The 16,910-nt window shown below is 45.1% G+C and overlaps 1 protein-coding gene across 2 annotated transcripts in view; it reads right to left on the bottom strand.

The window, feature by feature from the left end:
• The window catches only part of RBM20 (RNA binding motif protein 20), a 198,760-nt gene extending 183,470 nt beyond the window's left edge, over positions 1-15,290 (bottom strand). For both annotated transcript variants that reach the window (XM_084772579.1, XM_084772578.1), the window contains exon 1: positions 14,972-15,290. In XM_084772579.1, the coding sequence (XP_084628705.1) occupies positions 14,972-15,144 (173 nt within the window). In that variant the 5' untranslated portion in view covers positions 15,145-15,290. The remainder of the gene's footprint in view (positions 1-14,971) is intronic.
• Positions 15,291-16,910: the final 1,620 nt, after the last annotated feature.

The raw sequence follows: 16,910 nt of genomic DNA on the forward strand, positions 1-16,910 counted from the left end.
AATAATAATAAAATATGAGCATTGATAGAAGAGGTTTAAAAGGGTACAGGATTTTGGAAAGCACTAAGGAGGTTTCTCAACAAATTAAACAGAGTTACTGTGTGTCTCATTAATTCCACTCCCTGATACATACTCAGAAAAACTGATGCTCATCTGAAAATTTATACACAGGATGCTAGGAAAATGGCTCAGTGAGTGAAGTGTTTGACCTGTGTCTCAGTATTCTATTGCTGCAAAGAGACACCATAATCATGACAACTTTACAAAGCAAAGCATTTAACTGGAGGCTTGTTTACAGTCTCAGAGCATTAGTCCGTGTTTACCATGGTGGGAAGCAGACAGGCATGGCACCAGAGCAGTAGCTGAGAGCTTCACATCCTGGTCTACAGGCGGAGGCAGAAAAAGAGAACCACTGAGCCTGGCTTGGGCTTCTGAAACCTCAATGCCCACTCCTGAATAACACACTTCCTCCAACAAGGCCACACCTCCTAATCCTTTCCAAACTGTTCCACTATCCGTGGACCAAGCATTCAAACATATGAGCATATGGGGGCTATTCTCATTCAAACCAGCACATCGAGATAATATGAGGACATCTTTCTAGCACCCACATAAAAGGCTGCGCATAGCAATGCTTCTGTAATCTCAACACTATGGAGGCAGAAACAGGAAGATTTGTAGGCTTTCTAGTGAGCCCGTCTAGCTGAATCCAGAGTTCCAGGTTCAGTAAAAGGTCCTGTCTCAAAACCTAAGGTGGAGACTGATGAAAACCACCTCGAGCTTCCATGTGTGTGTGTGCACGCGCACACAGGGAAAAAGAAAACAGCTTTGTACATGAATATGCGTGGAGCACTATTACAGTAGCCAAATGTCCACCAGGGATGGATGTACAAACAAATGTTATGTACTGACACAATGGAATATTAATACTAAATGCTTGAAGTGTTGATACATAATGCAATATGGATGAATCTTAAATCACTGGATGACACAAGAAATCAGACAAAACAATTTACATTAAACATACAGACTAGACAAATCCACAGAAATAGAAACTAGGATAAGATCTTCAGGCACAAGGATGAGAGAATGAGAAACAACTGCTTAACTTGTAGGTGGGTTCATCCTTCTGACCCTGTGATATGGCATTTGTCATCTACAAAGTTAATGCTCAACAACTGTGTGACCGTTGGCTGGTGGTGGCGCATGCCTTAATCTCAGCACTTGGGAGGCAGAGGCAGGCAGATCATTGTGAGTTTGAGGCCAGCCTGATCTACAAAGCGAGTCTAGGATAGTCAAGGATACACAGAGAGAAACCCTGTCTCGAAAAACAAATAACAACAGAAAGAAAACTGTGTGACCAAAAAACAAATCCAAAAATTATCTTATAAACATTTTTAATTAGTCTACAGTTTTGTGCTGGGCCGCATCCATAGCTGTCTTCTCCCACAGGAGGCCCTCAGGCTGTGTGTTGGGTGTGTCCCAACTCTAATGGATGTCAAGTGTCCCTTAGAAATGATACAAATGCGCTGGACAGGATGGTTTGTGCATTACCATTAGTGTACTTGGTGCCACCTTAAAATAGTTAAAGAGTAAATGTTATTGCTATGGGTTGTGTGTGATTCACCCTCCATGGCTTCATATGCTAAAAGGTTGGTTATTGATAATGGTGTGGCAATTTTGTGGTGGGGCCTTTAAGAGGAGGGCCTTAGTGGAAGGCATTTAGGTCACTGGGGGGCACGCCCCACCAAGGAGTTAATTTAGTTCCTCTGGGATCCCATTCCATTCCCCGGGTCGGCCACTCCCTGAAGCAAGGCAGCCAAGGAGACCCTCACCGAGGCTCCAGGTCATGGACTTTAGATCTAGTTTCTAGATCTAAATAAAGCTCTTTTTTCTTCATAAGGCATGTGTCTTCAGGTGTTTTGTGATAGAAACAGAAGACAACCACGAAGGAAATAGTTGTGATAAGTAAAAGAGCTACTTCCATCAAAGTATGTATTATAACCCTATATACATACAACTCTAGGAAATACAAACTAATCTACAATATAAATCATATTAGCGGTTTCAGGGGCGAGGGGATCAAGGGAAGCAGGAATGATAAATTACAAAAATCAGGAGGAAACATCCAACAATAAGAGTGCTTATTCTCGCCTCAGCTTTTTGACAGCTTGGTGAGTGCTGATGAATGGCAAACGGTTTAATGTACTTTGATCATACCTCCGCATAACTGAGGGACAACTTTTAAAATTTTACAAACTGTCCCTGCATCTCCAAAGCATGGAATTTTTAAAAATGCTGCTTGAGACACTCGGAAGAATTGGCTGCTTGGGAGGGGTTGGTGGGGTGGGGCAGGTGGGGGGGGGGGACAGGGGGTGGGGCAGAGAGGGTGAGGGGAGGCTCCTCTAAGTCAAGACTGGCAACTCTTTTCCCGGTGCAGAGTCTACTCAGTCTGTCTTCACTTCCTGTGGTCTCTTACAGCGGGCCTGCACCTGTGGCAGTCTGCAAAGACTGGTCAAGAAGCTCTCTGGCAGAGAGGCGCCCGGCTCCTTGTGCCAGGTTTCAAGTCAGGAATTCCTTTTGCTATTAATAGGAGCTGAGACACTTTGATCATTGCTGAATCCTGGTTTTCTGAATTGGTTCAAAAATGGTCTGGTAGAACTTGGCAGACACTTACTTTGCAAATCAAACTATCATATCTGCTATTATTTTAGCACATGCTGAGAGGATTATGAGTGTTTATACACTCTCTACAGCATCAGATGCAGGACTTGCCCAACATAACAAGCAGAATAAGTCGGCGAATCGGATGCCAACACTGGATTTGCTCACGGTATTTAAACTGAGATATGGATTTCCCTTTACACCAAAAGGCACACTTAAAACTACAAAGAGAAAGAAGAAATGGGTGGGGCGGGGAGGTTAATCTGAGTCTCTCAGTTTGTCTTGGGCTAAATTTGACCTTCTTACAACTAATTTCAGCCATGTTTTCCAGTGATTTTTTTTTTTATCCACAAGCAACAGCTTTTTCTATAAAGTGTTTTGAAGATAGATACATTTTTCTAGAAATGACAGGGCCACTTGAAGTTGCATTCTAAGCCCTACCCTACCAACTGTTGCTTAACTATTACTTTCTAGCTCTCCTCTGGGTATTCCCTATAAAGCTGTGACTCAGTTTCCTTATCTGTAAAGTGGGAAGAATACAAGCATTTACCTCCCTGTATTACTGTTAGACTTAAACACATCAGGAACTTTGAGAGGGAGCTGGCTGGCTTGCAGAAGCGCCCTGTGGGGGTTTTTCTGCTTGCTTTATTGCTGCTGTTCCCTTTTTACAGAGGGGAACACCGAGGCTCAGGAGCAGTGGTGGCAAAGCTGACTCTGGAACACAGAACACACAGATCAGGACCAGTCCTTCCTCTTTACACTACTCCCCACCATGTCCCCAGCCATTTGCGGTTTGTGTATGAAAGTAAGCATTCCAAACCAGCAAAAATAGACCAACTAATTTAAATCTGAACAGCATGAACAGAGTAGTAGTCACACCCAGCTCCCAGCTCAGCCAGGGGCACTGGAAGTTATCAGCCAATTGTAAAGTCACCTTTACAATTGTTATTACAGAACACCTTTACAATAGTTATTTACAGAAAAGAGTAAGTAAGGCCCATGAGCCTGGGCTGCACGGTGAGTTCTAAGTCTGGGCTACAAAGTGAGACCCACATCAAAAAAGAGAAGAGAGAAAAGAATGAAAATAAAGAGGGGAAAAAAGGAAAGAGAAAGAAATAATGTTTCCACACAGAGCCAAGATCTCCAAGAAGATACCTAGAGACACATTTTAGGACCTAATGAAAATGACATTCGTCGGGCGTGGTGGCACACGCCTTTAATCCCAGCACTTGGGAAGCAGAGGCAGGCGGATCACTCTAAATTAAAACTAGCCTGGTCTACAAAGTGAGCCCAGTGTTAGCCAAGGCTAACACAGAGAAAACCTGTCTCAACAAAACAAAAACAAAAAAAACAAAAAAAAAAAAAAAAGAAAGAAAGAAAAGAAAGAAAAAGAAAATTACATTAGTCACTTCCATTGGCACCAAACTGGATTTATAGTCACCTTGGATGAGTATTGCAAAGTGGCCCTGGCTGGCTGGTGAGACAGCTCAGAAAGCAAAGATACCAGAGAAGGCAGTCAGGCTTGACAAGACGTTTGATTCCCAGGACCCATGTGGTGGAAGATGGGAACAAAGTCCTGCAAGCTGGCCTCTGTCTGATACCCACATGCATGGACAGACACACATGTACGAGCACAACACCAATTGATCAATTAATGTTTTAAAAAGACACTTCCCTGGGGGAAGTAAGTCCTATAAAGTGAGATCTGGCCATCCAGAGGCTGGAGACAGCTGTGTTCTGCTTGCCTGAAATCACATCTTCAAAGCTATCTGATTAGGCTGTGGCCAAACTCATCTATCCTAAAAGGAATACTTATTTATTTTCCTTTTCTTTTCTTTTTTTAAGGTTTTCTGAGACAGGGTTTTTCTGTGTAAAAGTCCTGGCTGTCCTGGACCCATGTGCTGGGATTAAAGGTGTGCACCACCACTGCCTGGCACTTATTTATTTTTCTAATTCCACATATTTAACAGACAGAATTCCTTTAAAATTTGGTCAAGTTAGAAAATAAGCCAGAAACTAGAGGGAGAGCTCGAAAGTTCAGAGCACAGTCTGCCCTTGCAGAGACTGGGTTCCCAGAATACATGTCAGTCTGGTTGTTCACAGCCACCCAGAGGTACAGGGGATCCAGCACCCACTTCTGGCCTCCAAAGAAAAGTGCACACACACACACACACACACACACACACACACACACACACACGAGATAAAGAATTAGTGTAGTAAATCATTCTTTAAAATACTAAAGCCATTAAAAGCGGTCTGGAGAACAGGATATTGATAGGACCTCATAGCATTGTCTTATAGGTACTTGTCAATCAAGATAAAAAGTCCCTGGTGGTCACCATGGTAACCACAGCATCAAACTTGGCTGAGCATGTCACTTGTACTGGATCTTTGCCAAGGACCTACCTTGACCCTGGCCATGAAGCCAGAACAGTATTCAGGTCAAGGTCCACTCCAGAAGAATCTTTGTCAAGAACAGGAAGAAGATGGGTGTACGTAGCAGATAATATAAGCAAATGCACTGTGACCCCAACATGGGTAGGGGGCGGCCCTAAGACAGCTGTAAGGGACATTTTTCTGAACCTGGAGATGTAGTTCAATAGTAGAGCATCTGTCTAGTATGTAAGAGGCCTGAATTCAACCTTCAGCATCACACTCACACACATACCACACACACACACACACTCACACAAATACCACACACACACACTCACACACATACCACACTCACACCACACTCACACCACACTCACACACATACCACACACTCACAGACACACACTCACACACATACCACACACACACATATACCATATCACACACACACACTACATATTGCACACATTCATACACACACACCACACACACTATAGTATTTTTTAGAAAAAATATTTTTATGAGACTAATCTCCTTAGATATGGGAATATGACCATGCAAGTGCTTTCAGTGGTTTGGGAGGGATGAAAGAGATAAGCTATAGAGACATAAAAGAGAAAGCAAAAATACAAACGTTCCCTCCAAAAGGAAAATGCCCTGTAACACACTGAGTCGTCTTTGCTAGAATGAATATGTAGCAGAGAGAGAGATGGGCTGGCTGAAATGGTAACAGGCGTTCTTCTCAACCCTGTGAAAGGAAGAAGTGAAGTGTGTGGCTCCCTTCGAATGCAAATACTAACTCCCCTGTGATGTGTTAAGGGCCCTTCTTTGCAGCCCATCCTGATGGGTGATCTTGGGTTTGAAATGTATCCAGGTATTTAGGTTTCACTATTAAGGACCTGGAACAATGCAACCTTGATGCAAATGGAGAAGAGAATGCAAGGGCTTGCTTCTGCTTGGCAGGGAGACGAACAGAAGATGCCCTGGAGAGACGCCATCTCTTGCCATACACAGAAAATCAAGGCACAGTGAGGGGATAACACCCCAGGAATGCTCTTCTCTTCTTTGTCATGTTGTGGGGGTGAGCAGATGAGAGTCATCAAAAAAAGATAAAATCACAAATGGCTTGCATTTCTCTTTCCATTTCTACACTAACAAAAAGGTACCCTAGCAGAAAGCAAGGCCCTCCTGTGGCGGCGCACGCCTTTAATCCCAGCACTCAGGAGACAGAGGCAGGTGGATCACTGTGAGTTCAAGGCCAGCCTGGTCTACAAAGTGAGTCCAGGACAGCCAGGGCTACACAGAGAGACCCTGTCTTGAAAAACAAAAACAAAAAACAGAAAACAAACAAACAAACAAACAAACAGAACAAATGAAGGGCTAGGGATTCTGGTCCAATATGACCGCTCTCTCACTGCTCTGCCTTCCATAATGCAATTAACTTCCCTGGTGTTTGTTGAAGGGGTATCATCACAGAGTGCTCTCTAATTGCAGTAGAATATACTTGCTGGAAAAAAAAGTGAATGAAATGGTAAAATGGACTTCTGTTGACATCAGATTTTTTTTCCTCAAGCTTCACTTGTAACCCACATGTACTGTTTGTTGGTTTGTTTGTTTGTCTGTCGGTTTTGAGACACGGTTTCTCAGTGTAGCCCTGGCTGTCCTGGAACTCACTCTGTAGACCAGGATGGCCTTGAACTCAGAGATCCTCCTGCCTCTGCCTCTTGAATGCTAAGATTAAAGGTGTGCATCACCATGCTCCTCCAGTTAATAATACTTGGAACTCACATTATATTAATAAATGCAAAATATTATCACTCTAATGTTGCTTTATACCTTTTACATATTTATAAATGACATTTATACAAAGATATGACTTATGTTCTCAAATGAGAAATATTTACTTTTTAATTTTTTTCTCCTGTCATCATACTGAAATAAATATTTTTGTTCATCTATGCAGGCACATAACCTACATACAACTCAATACCTTTTTCGTTTTTGTTTTGTTTGTGTTTGTTTGTTTGTTTGTTTGTTTGAAACAGGGTCTCTCTACATAGCTTTGGCTGTCCTAGCATTCACTATGTAGACTAAACTGGTCTTGAACTCACAGAGATTCCCCTGCCTCTGCCTCCTAAGTTCTGGAAGTAAAAGCATGCACCACCATGCCCAGCTACCTCAGACAAGGCTAAAGCATGCTGGAGAAATGGCTGAGCAGGCAAAGTGCTCGCTGCTGAATTATGAGGATCTGAGTTCTGATAGCCAGCTCCTATATAAAACAGAGGCGGAGGTGTGCACATCTGTAACCACAGCACACAGAGGGAGGAGACACAGGAGGCTCCCAGGGTTCAGAGAGCTAGCCTAGCTAACACCATCAGCTCCAGGTTCAGTGAGAGAGCTTGTCTCAAATAATAAGGTAGGGAGAGATTGAAGAAAACACCTGACACTGACTTCAGGGCCCACGTGTATGGGCTCCCCAAGCATGCAACAAACACACACACACACACACACACACACACACACACACACACACACACACACACACCTTTTCAAACATCAAAGTTTCTGCACAGCTCTTTCTTCTGCTAACTTGTAGAAGTCCAGGCTGTGACTGATGAACCTATGTCCTTTCTGAGGCCCGGGAAGCATTTTGCTTGTCTGTGAACTAGTTGAAGCCACATGAAAACCCGAGGACTCATTTTGGAATAATTATAATTTCTACAAGATGGAAAATAGTTTTTAGCACATTGAGTGCTACCTGGAGCTCTGCAGCCCATGTGGCATTTTGGTGACAGCACATCCCGCATCCGCGTGAATGTTGGGGCTCACCCACCCTCTCTTCTGCTCTTAGGTTTACATTTCTGCCAGGGAAGCCAGTATCATCGGCACACGTATTGCCACTCCCACTGGCCCGTGGGAAATACCTCCAGTCCAAAGTGAGAACCACAGGACCAGGCTCTTAAACTGAGAACAGGATCCCCTGCTCCCAAAACTCAAAAGATTATTCACTTTAATGCCTCTAAGTCATTAACAATCTGAAGTAATATACTTGAAACCTCTGCATCTTAAAGACTGAACAGTTTTAAACGTCCTCCTTTCCACTAACATTGGCATGCTTCTGACTTTAAATTTTAGCACCAGTGCAAATATTTTAGAAAATGCTAAAGAAAGTGTCTCTTTCCATGGCTGCTGTCTGTCACACAGACGCCTACAGCTAACACTTAAGCAGAGTGAGACGGACTCCCTTATCAGATGCGAGGCTGGGAGGGAAGGGAGGCACCGCATTAGTGACCACTCGGCAACAGTTCTCACAGAATCTCGTTCTGGGGCAGAACTGTCCCATCATTCCCATCCCCAGACAAGCTGGGTTAGCAAGGTTAATTGGCTTGTCCATGTCACCCAATCCCAGGTCAGGGTTTTGGTGTGTGTATGTGTGTGTTTGTTTTTTAAATTTTCCTCTCTGGTACTCTTTGCCATAAATCCAATAATTAATTTGGACAAAGATGCTCATTTTACACTTGCTGGTGTCTGATTGATCCTAAGTTGATCTGCTTAATAGCAAACTAAAAATAAACAATCCTCCCCCAAACAAAGGGATTTGAAGAAAAAATACACGAGTGCACATGCACTCATTGTGCGCAGTCATTTTCTACTCCTAACACTGGAGGTCAGGGTTAAAGGCACTCACGCATGCGCACAGTCATTTCCATGCCTAACACTGGGGGGTCAGGGTTAAAGGCTGGTCTAATGAACTGGGACATGGTGGCACACACTTAGAATCTCAGCACTCAGGAAGTCAAGGCAGAAGGACCAGGAGTTCAAGGTCAGCATTGGCTACACAGTGAATCTAAGGCCAACATGGACGGGGTTTGCTTAAGCTTCATAATACCTTGTTTGTTTGTTTGTAAAGGTTGATCTAATGAAATTGAGAAACATATTTAGGGAAGATTCTACAGAGAAGTTACAAAACTGAAAAGTATTCGAGCTGTCCAGGTAGCCTTGAGTGGAGCCTTCTCAGTCTGGGCCACGGCAGAAAGTGGCAACTGAGCCAGGTGTAGTGGCGCACGCCTTTAATCCCAGCACTCGGGAGGCAGAGGCAGGTGGATCGCTGTGTGTTCGAGGCCAACCTGGTCTACAAAGTGAGTCCAGGACAGCCAAGGCTAACACAGAGAGACCCTGTCTCAAAAAACCAAACCAAACCAAACAAACAAACAAAAAAAAGTGGCAACTGAGAGCTGACGGGTTAAGAGTGATGGAGAGAAAGCAGGTGCAGAGAAAGGGCAGAAGCAAATGGCCCTGGTACATCCTTAAATACCCACATTAAAGGAGGGGAAAGTGGCGTGAAAACTGCCCCGATGGAGTAATGACCCCCCAAACACATGCCTGACCCCTAGCCTTTGTTTCTGAACACATGGAAAGATTTATTCTGCAAACTGAGCTGCGAGTTATTAACACATCTTCCTGCAAGTTGCTTCACTGTTCCCTTCTTCCCCGTAAAGAAAGTCTAGCATCTGTCTGTGCCACATCCCTCTAGGTCTGCTGTCAGCAAGATGGAAACAATGCCTTGTAAAAACCATCAGGGACCTCTCTTGTAAAACCCAGCAGTAGCTGCAGCACTTAAGGACGGCTTTATTCCTACCGTGTCTAACTCTGGAAGAAGTGGGGCGTGCGGGGGGGTGGGGGTGGGGGGGGGTGGGGGTGGGAGGAGGGCACTCCTCTTCAACCATCTCCTTGAATGGCGGGAGATGCTGCTGCCGAACCAGCTTCTGCCAAAACTGAAACTTCCCTAGCCCCCCCAGTTGGGTGAGATGCAAACAATGACCACCCACTGAGCCTTCTCACAGCCCACCATTAGGGCTAGAAATCAAGTGTGCATTGCAGAGTCACGATTTGTGCTTTGTAATTAGAACCAGGAAGTCCATGCTGGTGACAGGCAGGAACAGGCCATGTGAAGCACGGTAGCAGATACAGTACCAAGATCACCTCTGTTCATTACTTCGGGCAGGAAGTGCTGCGTGCTATTTCCTGCTGACCGACAATTACCATCTTTGCTCTAATCCTGTATAATAGGTCATTTTACAATGGGCAAAACTTCTCATCACTCCAAATACTCCAGCAGCCCCTTAAGATACACAAAATAACATCAAATAGGCCATCCCAAACTAGATCACCACAGAGCAGGAAATTCCTGTGTGGGGTTTCCATGCCACTGGCTCAGGCTCCTCCAGCGTTTAGCTTCCGTGGTTAATGTAGCCTACCTTATTTTTTATCTCTTGGTGGCATCCATTGAGCTCCCAGCATTTTTGTGTATTTGTGCTTATCAAAGCTGTGAGCTTCAATTACATTGGTTTATTTGCTTGAGTATTAGCCATGTGGGCGGGCGGGGGGGGGGGTTGTTAGGGATCTGACACCCAAAAGAAAAACAAACCAGAGAAGAGAGAGACCCTGGATAAAGTGGAATCATTTGCTGTGTTGGCTGAGAAGCCCCAAGCCCAGACTATTAGGGCAGGCAAAGGCATCCTACCCTGCCTGAGGTCCCTTCCAGTTCACAGACACCCAGTTAAATCGTCAGCCTCATAAACTCAGGCGATAGCAAATGAAGCGGCAGATAGAAGAATAAAGGCAAAACCACACGTTTTTCTTCTCCCCCCACAGCACAGGCACTGGAGCAGTCAGTGTGCGCCATATGTACAGTCATTTACTGTGACTAAAGGGAATAATGTTCTGCATTTCATAACACTGATCTTTCAGGCAATTTGAGAAAAACTCATAACTGGACAGCTATCCTTACTATCCAGAAACACTTATGGAGGAGAGGAGAGCTTTCGAGTAAAGTTTCACTTAGGAAATAAAGTACCTCACAGAGGCGATCTGGAGAGACTTCAGAGCTTTAACATGGGAGCCTGCTCTCTCTTCCCCGCTCGGGTGGACTTAATCCTTGCAGATGTTTTTCCTGCCAAATACTTGTCTTACATGTAGTCTAAGACCATGTTTAAAACTTCCAAAATTCCCTCTACAAGTGTATTCCTATTTCTCCTGGAAAATGGACTCAAACTGATGTTAGAAACAGACACAGATGTTAGGACTTTTCCAGAAAAGGAGCAAATATGCCTGTTAGGTAATGTCCCTATTTGGCAAATTCTTAATTTCTCCCTCTAATTGTGGATAAAGTTATCAGCATGCCCATCAAAGTAGATGGATGTTGTATAAGATTAGAATCTGCCTGCATATCACATGCCCCTAACCATTACATGGAGATCCCTCGGAATGGGGGCTGCCTGCTAAATTATCTGCTACTGAAGAAGCTATTTGTAACATTGTCTGTTGCAAGTACTTAGCCTTCAAACACAGAGAACCAGCAGACTAAGGCTAAGCAAACGCAAAGGAGAATTCCAGGCTGGACTGCTGCCTTCATAAAGCAACACTGCCAAGCTGGGATGCTATCTAGTGCTAAACCAGTTGTTTTTAATTGGCTTGGAAAAGTGATCTGGAAAGGAGAAAGTAGTTCATCCATATTCAAACTAAATACACAACCTAATGCCTCACATGAATAAGAAAGTCTTTTCTTTCTTTCCTTTTTTTAAAATTTTTGTTTGTTGATTTTTTATTTTCAAGACAGGGTTTCTCTGCGTAGCTAATAGGAAAATCTCGCAACAAGTCCAGTAATTTAGACAAATAATCTTTGTGGTTTACTTCATAAAGGTGTGTGTGTATGTATGTGTGTGTGTGTGTGTGTGTGTGTGTGTGTGTGTATGTGTTACTTTCTCTCATACTTAGTCATTAATCATGTAATCCCATCTGTCCATTGACAGTTATGCAATTTGCAACTCTATCTCTATTCTGATAGTTTAGAAACATAATCTAAAATTTAAATGCCTGCTGTCCAATGTTTATAATGTCTTATACATCAAAGATTATGTTCAACTGTAAGGCACATAATTAAAATACTTTCGGAAGTAAGCTAGCATCAATATTTGGGAATATAAATCCTGATAATACACACACCAACAAACAACATTTTCTTCTGCTAACATGGAAAATAAATCTCTGTCTTTTTTTTTTATCTTCAAATTATTTTGATACCCTAAACTCATTCCAAGTATTTTCTTAAAGTATTTTTATATTTCTTGTTTTCCGAAGGGCTCACATAGCACCTTAGATGACAGCTCCACTTTGACCAACTTGCAGAAGTCACATTTAAAACAAAACTTCCCCCAAGATCTTAGGTATATGATCGTAACCTGGTTGATGAGCTTGTAACACTTCTCATGTGAGGAAGAGAGAGAAGCAACAGGGACATGGCTGGTCCTCAGCTGAAGTTAATGGTGAGAAAACCAAGTACATACGCCTGATTGGAACGGAGGGACTCCACCGATGACGGGGAGACACAACCGCCCAAGTGTGAGCAGAACTCCAGGAAAACAAACACCCGACTGAGTCCCTCTGTTCCTCGCTGCATCTCCAGTGCTGTGCTGGTTAAGTAAGCTCTACAACCCAATGTACAGCGCGGGAACAAAACCCGTTTTCATCTTCACCATGGTGAAGTCATTGACCTCACTCAAGATGAAATCCATTGCTAATCGGCCAACGCAGACCAAAAAAAAGGTGGAAAGATTCTCATAATCCTTAAATGCTGTGCAACCTGCAGACGGATGGCTCCGTCCTTTTGAAAGAGAGCGAAACTTAGGGACGGCTTAATGACCTCACTGCACTAACTACAAAACTAAAGACCCACTCAGAATATTTAGTGTAAAATATTTGATAAAAAGGTACTAGAAAACTTTTTTTTTTAATACACAACTTTAGTTCACCAGTGCCTCCAAATCCGGGGGTGGGAGACAAATCATTTGCGGCCAAAGGCAGGCAACCCGCTACCTCTTCTCAAAGATGGTTGATGCAAACAGTACATCATAGCAACATAAAAATGGTTGCTCAGATTAAATTATGCAAACGTAGTTTCAAAATAGCCCGCTCGGGTTTCAGCGCATTACAGATGGGCCTGTGAAGCGCTTGCCGTGTTGTGTCTGGTTCCAGTGGAATTTCTGTGGCACAGAGGGACACGCAACCCCCAAATCTTCCTTATAAAGAAAAGCTCTGAAATATAAGAGCATGAACATCAAATCCCACGGGCACATCCACCCGCCTTGGACATGGTCCCCTGAACACGGATCTGTCACCAGTCCATGGGCGCTCCCACAGGGCTCCATCCAGGCCTACAAGCTGAAGGGGCCATCTTTGAAAGGCTCCCTCTTATCTCTTAAATACATATTTCAGACATGGAATTTTCCAAATGGGGGAGGGTAAATGTATAGTTTACATTATTAATTACATGAAGAAACTAAAACATATCTTAACTTTCCACAAATCGGCAATTTTTTTTCTTACCTGGCAATACTTCAAACAGCTATCTATGAAGATTTCTTTTTTCTGGGAATTAAAAAGTTCTAGCTTTTCCTACTTAAAACTGAGGGGACATAGAGGCTAATAACTGAAAACACAGCGGTTCTGATAAATTTAACATGCAGGCTGATTTCAGGACACCAATCACTGCTTCATGGAGAAAGATAAAAGTGTTAAATTCATAGCTGAGCAACTTGGCTGTTTTAGTAACTAATCTTTAGATGTAAGCAATTTTTATCAGTTGGTTTATATTTATGTTGGGGACCAAAGAGAAACTTCAAATAATGAGAGGCATGGTGTCAATCCTCTTTAGTATTTGCTGAAACACTTTACAAAACAAGGGGAAAGAACAGCCTTAGGAAATGTTTTCAGGTTGTTTTAAAGTTGCAAATCACAAATAGCAGAAAGTTATGTAAAATATCAATGTATACGGCCAAAATCTTTATAAGTAAAATAGGATTTTAGGATTCCACCAGCCAACACATAGGGAACCATTTTGTCCCAAAACGCGACAGCACCGTCATATGGTAAACTTGGATTTTTCATTCTTTGTATTGCGTAACTCGGGTTTTAAAACCATTCATATTTGACTACAATTTGCTTCCATTTACATTTCTACGTTTGTTATTTTTCTTAGTACATTATGGTGAGTTTACATAATCCCAACATCAGAGCAGTCAACCTACAAAACTAGAGCTTCCCTTTAGGGTTCCTGAGTTTACATGTACCCGTCTGCTTGGCGGAAGCACTCACTCTTAAACTATTCTTCAGAACTTTGTCACAGGCTGACAAAACCTAAGGCAAAATAAAGAGTCTTCAAGTGGCCCAACATTCTAGGCCTCGTACAAAAACAAAGCTTTTAAAGAATGCAGGAAACAAAACTTCAGCGCTTTGCTTTTATGCTCCCCAGACGGGCTAAGGGACTTCCTGGGACTCCAGACCACTCCAGCCTGTGATAGACGATGAAAAGTCTCCACCTAAACTGCAAGGTTCACCCTGTAACTAATGGAAACCTTTTCTGCGGCTGAGAACTCTTTGCAAGGGCCGTGATGTAAACTGCGCGTTGTTTACAGGCCCTCAACTCCCTTTGCCCTAAAGTCTCTAGTTGACTCCACTAAAGGTAGTTTGTCCTCAGTGGCGACATCTCGCGCACCCTACACTAGGCAAGCACACTCACGCTTGGCTGGTCGTATGATCCCAATGGTCTCTAAGGACCAGGAGGATGAAAAATAGTCTCTGGGCCATTTCCCCCAACTTTAAGCTTATGTAGTTAAAAAGGATCAAGCAACATTCCAGAAGAGAAAAGAGAGAACATACGGATTAAAAAAAATTATTTCCCCCCCAAAATCTTGACTGCCTTCTACCCAATCTCACCAGAATGACAAGGACCTTGCCCAAAGGGCCAACAACACTTTAAACACAAGGAGGGCGGGCGAAGTTTAGCGAAGACTAGAAATGAAGCCACAAAAGGAGGCTCCTGGGGTGTGTCCTAGGAGCACCCCAGACCCAGCTCCTTTCTCCCTCTTACTTTTGGATGATCTGGGGCAGGCTAGCTTGAGGCTGCGGCGGTAGCGGTGGCGGTGGCGGCAGGGGCTGCATCCCTCGTTGGCCCTGGGGTGCGGGGGGGCCCTGAACACCAGGCACAACGCAGGCATCTCTGTCGGGTTGCTCCGGACCGCTGAGATCCGCGTCCTGGCTCATGGCTGCTGCCAGCACGGTGCGCAGCGACACCGACCCGGGCTCCCAGCGAAAGAGCGCGCGGGAGGGGCGGTCCCTGAACACAGGCGATCTCTGGCCGGGGTCCCTGAGCCCAGTCCCCTTGTCCTTCTCCGTGGCGCGGGAGGAGACGCGAGGGGAGGGGAGAAGACAGTCCCCGAGGCACCGCCTCCTCCAGCTCCCGCCGCTCCTGCTGGGGCGGCCGCCGAGGGGGGCGGGGGACAGGGACAGGAACAGGGGGCGTCTCCGGGGCCCAGGGGAGCCGCTGGGCGCCCAGGAACCGCTGCGAGCGAGGTGCCCGGGACAACTGTGCCTGCCCACCCCAGGCGCAGTGAGCTAGTTCTCAGAACAGCGGCCGCCACCGGCCACCGCGAACCCTTTGAGGTGGCCAGCCAGGCGCTCCGCAGCGCGACACCCGCGTGAGAGGGCGACACGCCCGCCCGCCAGCCGCCCTCCGCCGCCCTGTAGCTCCTTCCGGAGCGCACAGCCTGCCCGACTCTGACTGAGTCTCGGGGACATCGCCAGCGCGAAGCGCGCTGCACCCTCCGGCGGCTCGAGCTCGACCAATGCCACTGGAAGGACCAGACCCCGCCACATCCTTCCCTGGGTGGGTAGGACAAGAATCTCGGGGCTCACCACACTGGCAATTCCAGCTTCCAGATTCGGGGTTCCCAGCGGCGACCGGATGGGTAGCAATGGGTTTATTTTATTTTATTTTTATTTTCACCAGAAAGATCCCACTGGGACCCTTTAGAGCGAAAACAAAACCAGGCACAGGTTTCATTCCTATTTATTGGATGTTTAAAGGATGAGGAGACTTCACCGACTCTACTAATTGCCCACCTGCGCCGGGCAGCTGTGCGTGCCCGCAGGGTGAGGCTTTGACGGGGAGCAGCTGGAGGTGCAAATTAACGTGCGTCGTGGAAACACGTGCTTCAGCCGACCGTCTAGGACCTAAGCAACGGTCCCTCTAGGCTGTGCGGTTCCTCGTTGCTCCAGATCTGGGTGCAAGCAGCCAAGCTCCCTTCCAATGTGTTAAGAGCCAGAGTGCCTTGAGCTGTCCCCACCGCCTGAAGTTTCTCCCTGCCTACTGCACGCATTAGAAACTTCTAAAGATGGCTCCTCCAAAACCTGATAACGGCTTGAACTCTCTGAAGGATGATTTTTTTTTTTTTGTCCTGACTCTTCTGTCAGTTTCCCTACCTAACCCTTGAAATTGCCTACTTCTATACTTCCGCCAGCCTACCTTGCAGGGTGCCTGTTCCCCCTCCCCCTGTCTCTCATAAGCTTATGTTATTGGTTACAATTATTTGTATCTTAAACATCAAATCACTCACAGTTCACACAACCAAGTCTGACAACAAAACAAACAAACACAAAACCAGCGGGGAAGTGGTGGCCTACTCCTTTAATGCCAACACTCCACTCAGGAGGCAGAGGCAGGCCTCTGAGTTAAAGGTCAGCCTGGTCTACAGAGCAAGTTCCAGGACAGCCAGGGATACACAGAGAAAGTCTGTCTTTAAAAAAAGAAGGAGGAGGAGGAGGAGGAGGAGGAGGAGGAGGAGGAGGAGGAGAAGCAGGGTGGTGGTGGTGGTGCACGCCTTTAATCCCAACACTTGGGAGGCACAGACAGGCGGATTGCTGTGAGTTCGAGGCCAGCCTGGTCTACAAAACTAGTCCAGGACAGTCAAGGATACACAGAGAGACCCTGTCTGAAAAAACCAAAAAAAAAAGGAGAGAGAGAGAAAGAG

This window comes from Acomys minous (genome assembly GCF_964271855.1).
Source record: "Acomys minous genome assembly, chromosome: 2".
NCBI classification, from domain to species: domain Eukaryota; kingdom Metazoa; phylum Chordata; class Mammalia; order Rodentia; family Muridae; genus Acomys; species Acomys minous.